The sequence below is a fragment of the Caenorhabditis briggsae genome, assembly GCF_000004555.2.
Source record: "Caenorhabditis briggsae complete genome, chrII, whole genome shotgun sequence".
Lineage (NCBI taxonomy): Eukaryota > Metazoa > Nematoda > Chromadorea > Rhabditida > Rhabditidae > Caenorhabditis > Caenorhabditis briggsae.
In genome coordinates this window covers 13,179,932-13,188,177 of record NC_013486.2, presented here as the reverse complement: position 1 = coordinate 13,188,177, position 8,246 = coordinate 13,179,932, and the positions used below count along the sequence as shown (strand labels likewise).

General features: G+C 39.4%; 2 protein-coding genes across 2 annotated transcripts; one reads left to right on the top strand and one right to left on the bottom strand.

Moving 5' to 3' along the window:
- Window positions 1-2,702: 2,702 nt before the first annotated feature.
- Window positions 2,703-6,398, top strand: CBG25525 (the record flags this gene model as incomplete). The annotated part of the gene is made up of 1 exon (XM_045242867.1): window positions 2,703-6,398. The coding sequence occupies one exon, from the start codon at window positions 2,703-2,705 to the stop codon at window positions 6,396-6,398; it is 3,696 nt and encodes a 1,231-aa protein (XP_045098300.1).
- A 350-nt stretch (window positions 6,399-6,748) lies between these two features.
- Window positions 6,749-7,182, bottom strand: CBG25524 (the record flags this gene model as incomplete). Its single annotated transcript, XM_045242866.1, has 2 exons — window positions 6,749-6,883; window positions 6,928-7,182. The coding sequence occupies 2 exons, from the start codon at window positions 7,180-7,182 to the stop codon at window positions 6,749-6,751; spliced, it is 390 nt and encodes a 129-aa protein (XP_045098299.1).
- Between the last annotated feature and the right edge of the window lie 1,064 nt (window positions 7,183-8,246).

Genomic DNA, 8,246 nt, shown 5'->3' with positions numbered 1-8,246 from the left:
GTGCCTGCGAAGGAAGAAGCTTCAATTCCCGTGGAGCGGTGGAAGCGGCACTCAAACAATACTTTGCCTCACGCCCGGTTGGATTCTACCGCAATGGAATCCATAAATTGAGGGAACGTTGGAGACATGTTGTTGATAATGATGGACAATATAATTAATTATTCGGTTATTTTTTCTTTGAGAAATAAACTATTGAAAAAGTGACAAAGACTTTCCCGCCAACCTAATATATTTTGGAACTAAATGCAAGCCCATGAGTTTCTATTTTCAGATAGAAGGAAACATTTCTCATCAAATTCTCACCGCTGGATAAAAGTTTCGGGTTAATCAGCTGGAACGGCAAACACGACAGTTTTTAGATAACAGAGAACATAAATAGACCAAAAAGACGCTTTACAAATTTTCAAAAAATTGGTTTCAGAAGACAAAACAAATATTATAGAATATGTTAAAAAAATCTGATATAGTTTAAAAACATTCACACCTCTCTTAAGAAGCGAATTGTCAGAACAGGTGATTTTTCTCTCAAATCTGATTTCCTACAGAATATGAAAATTTTCACCTATTTCAGAATCACGTGTGTGACAGGAATCACAAAAAGAGAAACTCATTTTTGTTGTAGTCAGTGTAAAACAGATGAATCTGGATATAGATTTCTCTGAGCCCCACTGGCTTATAATCTATTACGATGTCATTGGAATTATTTCTTTTTTTCTTAACACTCTTGGCACAGCTATTTTTCGGTGGGAGCTCTATCTACCTATTTTGATGTTCCTACCCATTTTTGTATTGTAGGTTAATAACAATTGGATAGCTTGATATGAAAAAACATTCCAGATGGTTTGTGGTTTTCTTATCGTTACACTGAAAGAAGTACTCGTGTTATGCTTCCAGAAGAAGCATCAATATATTTCTGAAACATTAAAATATCACATGCTTCCTGGTCCATTTCGATATTTTTCATATTCACTATGTTTTGTTGGTCTTGTAAGTCTATGCGCAATTTTTTAATATTTCTATACTTCCCAAGAGAAACAACTGAAATATATAGAAATGGTATGATTTCGAGTGGGTACACTAACAAGTCTATTTGTATTTTTCATCATTGACATTCTTCGAATGATGTCTCTCTTGAAACTCAGATTATCTACAGTAACTTATCAAAAACATCATGAAGCCATTCACAGTTTACTGGTTCAATTTATAACATCAACTTTCTGTTTATGTCCTCCATGTATTCAATTGTGTATTTGGATGTTCCAAATGGTCAAAGTATTTTCAAGTTTTTGATTGCCTGGTTCACCAGTCATTCCTCTGTGATTATGATTTCTCTATGTTTATTCTTCCCACCTTACCGGAAGTTTTTTGTGGAGAAAACTGATAAGTGAGTTCTGAATTTGATAAAGCTACCGTATTTCCTCTAATAGAAGCCCACCTCTATTTGAAGCCCACCCTCTGACGTGCTTAAAAACATAGAAGCGCATCCTCTAACAGAAATACGGGCACTCTAGTTAGTTCAGTTTGAACAGTCCAGATCGTCTATTCGGTTATTGTGGACATTTCCTTCCTGTTTCAAAAAATTTCTGTTAATTTCAGTTTTTGGTAGTTTCCTGAGAAGGAGGTTGAAAAATAGAAGCCCATGGGCTTCAATTAGAGGAAATACGGTATATTTCCGCCTGATTTTAATACCAAAGTGGACACAAATTTTTCCAGAAACTGAAGAAGAATTGGCATCACTGCATCTTCAGCGTTATTTTGAAAAATGTTTCCAATATTGCAAAAAATATTGAAATCGGATCACAGATCTCGAAAGTCAAAATTCTCGATAATTCTTTGAATCTTCAGTTCAGCAAATTATTAAGTTTTTTCGGAAAGGTTTTGTTATTTTTGATTTGTTGTTTTAAAACGTTTTTTTTCCAAAATCTGGTTTATTGCCTTTGTACAGGTGATTCTCGACCAAGAGCGTCATCAAATGCCATAAAATCTTATAAAATGCTATAAATCAGAAAACATTTGCCTTCAAGAAACTACCTCGTTATTTTAGTTTTCTTGACTAGCGAATATGTCTTTCAAATAAACCTCACCTGAATGTCAGAATTCTTCTTGTGACGAAATCACAAAAAGAGCAACTCAATTTTGTTTCAGTCATTTTAGAAGTGGTTTGAAAATAAAAAAAACAGCAAACCTAAGATCAAGTCGATAAACTCCAAAGCCTGGTTTTTATCGATGAACATCGTCTGAAAACAGGTGAATTCTTCTTTTTTATAACGGATCTCACTGTTGAGAGCTTAAAATCTCACCTATTTCAGAATCACGTGTGTGACAAAAATCACAAAAAGAGAAACTCATTTTTGTTGTAGTCAGTGTGATTTGGCAATGATAAACAAGGAAGATAAAACTTTCATTCTTCTATATTTTTTTTTTTTGATTAATTGTCGACGAAATAACTATCGTCGATACAGTAAGCAGAAGAAGAAGAAAAGGAATCAATGATCAGAAAGATGTGCAAAAGGGTTTATGGGCGGCAATAACCCGAGGGCTTTTATGGGCGATCAACGGGAGATCGTAAAATATCATGAATATAAACACCATTTTCGCTGTATTGTATATCATTCATTTTTATCTTATTTTTCTTTAGTTTCTTATGAATAAAGGTTTAATTACCCAAGTTTGAGGCTCGACGAGAAAAGATCGAATTTGATATGGTGACCCAGGCACCCCAAGGGAGTGGGAGGATCCGCAGTCAAATTGGGATCTCGAAGAGACGTGTTGAGGATTGCCTGGATGAGGAGGTACAGGAACAGAGCGACATTGAAGGATTCAACGTTGATGATCTTCAACAATTCCTCGAAGATTTGCATGAAGACTTGCAAAAACTGCAAAAGCGCTGTCAGACTTTGGCAGATTTGGATCGGAAATGGAAGAATTTGATGGATGAGGATCTCTCAGGAGAAGAGAGAAAGATCCAGGAACAATATGTTGTTCAATATGGAAACTATTTGGAGACACTTGAACGTGGAAAGATCAGGATTCAGGTTCTGAAGGACTTATATGTCATTGGTCTCAATCGGATAAGATTATTGGATGAGAACAGATTGATTCTGTTGCCAACGTTGGGCGAACTATCCAAGGAAGGAGCTCAACAAGACGAACAAAAGGTGATTTCGAAAAATCCACCTGGGGAAATTCAAACGGCTGAACAGTTCATGGACAAGAGAACGGATGACAAATTGGGGGCAGTGCAAGCGGTTGCAGCTCCTCCGTCTAATCAACCCATTCTGGTGAATACATTCGGGCACATTACTTTGCCACAAATGACTCTACCAACGTTTACGGGAAACGTAATGGCATGGTATGAGTTCAAGGAATCATTTGAGTCGATAATGAACAGCATCAAAGTGGACGAGCTCACTAAGCTGCATTATTTGAAATCGGTCGTCAGTGGAGAAGCAGGAGAGTTGGTCAAGTATCTGCAAACAACTCACAAAAACTTTGAAATTGCTATGACAATGCTGGAAGAACAATATGGAGGGAAAGAACGGATTCAACATGTATTGCTACAACAATTGAGAGAGATTCCTGATGTTACATCAAGCAATACGGACGCTGCTACTCTACAATTGTTCATCACAAAGGCTACTTCCATTTTCAGTCAACTAATTGGTTACGGAGTTGACATGGACAACATTGCTACGGCGGACATTATAAAATCAAAACTTCCCAAGAGAGTGATTGCAAAGATCTATGGTGTAGCAACGGGAGAACTGCCAAAATCAGCAAAGGAACTATTGCGAAGAGTTCGAGAGATTTCGAGAGCTGAAAGTTTGGTTGCTGTTATTTACAACAATAAGTCGGAAAGATCTACAACTACTATGGCAACTATGAATCATCAAAATCATCATCATCAACATCAACAACGGACAGGATTTCGTAGAGGAGCTGAACAAGGAGTGCAACAACAATCTCGTTCGAAAGTCAGCAAGCCGTGTGCATTTTGTGTGGAGGATCGGATGAGGCACTACCCAAGAGATTGCAGGAAGTTTTCGACAGTGGAGTTGCGCAAGCAGAGAGCAAAGGAATTGAAGTTATGTTTCCGATGTTTACAATCAGGCCATACTGCTCGTCAATGTTCATACAAGTGCTATGGCTGTAATGGACCTCATCATGAGTCAATTTGTTTCCATCGAGAAGAACGATCAACTGAGAATAAGCAACAACATTCTGGACCAGTTGGACAACAAGCTGCATTTTCGTCATCACACGGACCAAGTGTTCCACCCTTCCATAATCAGCAGGGAGTCAAAGGATATTCTCAAGGCTCAAACAATCAATCAGGAGGTGGGCAGTACAATGGTCAAAATGGAGGATCTTCTGGTTATCAAGGTTATCAACGGAGAACGAAACCAAGAAGTTATCAACAAGGAAATGGGCAACAACAACAAACATATGCGGTGGATGCTTCTGTTGAGTCTGAAGATGCATTTACTCATTCGTCTCAATCGGATCCTGAACTTGATGATATTCCTATCAATACTGAAGCAGTGTCTCAAGTAATGGAAATCGATGCACAAGAGACAGTTGAAGTGATTGAAACACCAAGACCACCAGTGATCATGATGTCTGCTGATGTTCCGATTTTGGACGACAATGGAGAAGAGCATTTAGCTACCGTTTTCTTCGATTCGGGTTCGAATACCAGTTACATCCGAAAGGAGTTTGCGGAGCGTTTGAAGTTAAAACCAACTAGTCAGAAGAAGCTGAACGTGAATACATTTGCTCATCGAGAAACCAAGAGATTGCTGACAACTACTTTTGATGTTTGTTTCAAAACCAAACATTCGACTGCTACTGTTCAATTGTGTAAAGTGGACAACATTGCAAGCAACATTGTCACTGCGGAGGTGGAAAGTGATGTGTTGAAACGACTGCTGCAAGACCAGGATCAATATCTTCAGTTGAAACGGACAAGAAAGGAAGTTGATATTCTCATTGGATTGGATTCGTATTTGGAAATTGTGGGACAAGTGAACACTCTTCGATTGGCAAACGGGTTACAATTGCATATCACGGATGTCGGACCAATTGTTGCTGGAAAAGAGAATGTGGTGGATTCTGCTCTTACATTTTCTACACTTTCGGATGCAGATGTGGGAGACAAAGAGTTATCGAAATTGTTGCAATCATTTTGGGATTTGGAATCTATTGGCATAATTGACGTTAATCCCAAGGCGACTATTGATGAAGAGACTCAGGCGTTTTTCGATACTACCACAACTCAGAACATGGATGGTCGATATGTTGTTCGTCTTCCGTATGCAAGCAAGAAGGAAATTTCGTCTAATCGTCAACTGGCATTTTTTCGTCTCCAAGGATCTTTGAAGCGGTTGAAGAAAGATGACAAGCTGTTGGATCAATATGCTAATACTTTCAAAGAACAGATGACACTGGATTTCATTGAGGTCGTTCCAAACGAAAACCACATGGATGGCTGTGTGCTCCATTATTTAGCGCACCACCCTGTTTTCAAACAAAGTTCTAAGTCAACGAAAATGAGAATCGTGTTCGACGGCAGTGCCAAGCAGAACAAGCAGGATTTATCCCTCAACGAACATCTTCACGTTGGAACGAACTTACTTCCGGACATTGCAGCCTGTTTATTACGAATGCGCACGTTCGTTATTCTGATATCAGCGGATATACAAAAGGCGTTCTTACAATTGGAGCTCAACATTTTGGATCGGGATGCAACACGATTCTTGTGGATTGATGAAGAAGGACAAGTCATTTGCTACAGATTCAAGCGAGTTCCTTTCGGATTAAAGTCTTCACCGTATTTGCTCAATGCTACCATTCGTCTACATCTCTCCAAACAAACAAACCCGGTGGCAAAGGCAATGGCGCGGTCCATTTACGTTGATAACGTATACATCGGGGTGCAAACCATTCATGAGGCGGAGAGATTCTACCACGACTCTAAAGAGATTTTTCGTCAAGCAAAAATGAATCTCACACAGTATTGTAGCAATTCGGATAAAGCCAATGAATATTTCGCAGCGCAGGAGAAGACGGAAAAAGAAACTGGCATTCAAAAACTCCTAGGAGTCAAATGGGACACTACATCTGATGAGTTCATTTATTCCTTTCCTGAACCCAAAGCAGACACCATCACAAAACGAAAAGTGCTGAAGTTCATCGCAACTGTGTATGATCCAATTGGTTTTCTTTCACCAACAACATTGTTCGGGAAATTGTTTTTCAAGCTGCTGACTGAAGAAAAAATGTCATGGGATGAGATGTTGTCAAAGAAGTTGGAAGATCAATGGGCGGTTCTGTTGAAGCAATGGAGTTCTTCATCTTGTTGTTCATCTTGCAGATCTTCTCAGTGGCTTGAATACTAGCTATCTCATTACATCCCAAACCTTGTTCCATCAATAGAAAAAATATGACGATTGAAATTCTGTGATACTGGCGTCCAAACATTAAAGTGGATCCATTGAAACATGATGAAAAAAGAATCCAGCATCCTTGAAGAATCTTCTTGAGAATTCCGAGGAGAATGATCACCACCATCATCAACATTCTCAGCATTGATACACAGACATAAATCACATACATTGCTCCAAACAGAATCAAAATCTCCAACAAGTTGTCCGAAATGTTTCCATATTTCCAATACAAACGATTTTGAATATATTGGTCTACCTTTTTTGAAGCAGTTGTCGTTGGTGCCAACGAACTGTTGTTCCCGTTAATCGAAGAAGTAGTGGACGTTATTCTCAAAGTAGTGTTGTGAACAGCAGTAGTAGTTGAACAGAACAAAAGAAGCATCATAACCATTGTCAAAGTAGTGATAGCATTCAAACGATTTGACCTTCTCAATGTTCTTAAAGATGTAGACGATTCCTGCTGATTCCTTTGTTCCTTCACCACAAGATCCGGTTGTTTGGTACCATCATTCTCCGCAATTGCAGTTTCCAACGGATACAATGACTTCCAAGGATACTCCACAATTCTCTTTGTTGAACCATTCTTCACCACAGCCGATCTCGACTTGACTTCCACAATTCTCCCCATTGGCCATTTAGTCTTTTGAAGAGATGGAAACTCAATCAAAACAATGTCTCCAACTTTTGGTGTGGTTCCTGACGTCGATTTCTGATTCTGTCTTAATTCTCTTGGCATTTATCTTCTGATGTTCCACTTCAAAGTACTAGAGAAACTCCGTCACTATTTATTAGGATTTCAAATTGTTTGCACTTTATTTGATATTCAAATAAACTTTTTAACCAAAACTGTTCCCTGAAAGAAATGAATCCAATCACATTGTAATAGATAAAGTTGAAGTATTAGGTTGGCGGGAAAGTCTTTGTCACTCTGTTTGTTTAATCACTGTTCTCGTATATGGAGGCTGTGTATGATATCGACTCTAGTGAATAACAAGGTGATAAGAACCTTCCATATAAACAAGTCCCCATCTCCTTCCCTGCTCCTCATCTGTAATTGAAACGATATGTTTGTTCCCACTGCTATTCACATCAGACATGTTTTGATTTACCTCTTCCTATCTCACACCACGATGAAGGATTCGGAAACTTTCTTGAAGAATGTGTACAACACACATGCCCCTCACTACAATACTATTCGCAATTGGTTCCATCGTTTCGAAAAAGATGACTTCTCGCTCGATGAAAAGGATCGCTCTGGGAGACCCCGTGAGTTGGATTTGGACAAGCTGAAGCACGCATTGCAATCGGATCCATTTCAATCTAGCCGTGAACTAGCTGTCACATTCGGAGTTCACCATAGCACAGTCCTTGAAGGTTTGAAGTCTCTTGGAATGAGAAAACTTTTTGGTCGATTCATACCTCATCACCTGACTCAAGCCAACCTTGACCGCCGAGTGGACGATTTGATTACTCTTCTCACTCTCCACGCGGGCGATCGATGGCTGGACCGGCTAATAACCGGAGATGAGAAGTGGGTCTTATACGATAATCACCACAGGAAATCCCAGCGGGTTGGAGAAGGAGAGAGCCCACAGGATGTCCCAAAACCCGACCTTCATCCGAAAAAAGTTATGCTCTCTGTGTGGTGGGGAGTGGACGGCCCCATCTACTGGGAACTTCTGCCCGAGGGCAAAACAATAACTGGAGACCTCTACACTACTCAACTACGAAACCTCAAGAAAGCAGTCGACCGTTCGGCCCTGAAAGACAAGAAAGTGTACTATCAACATGATAACGCTC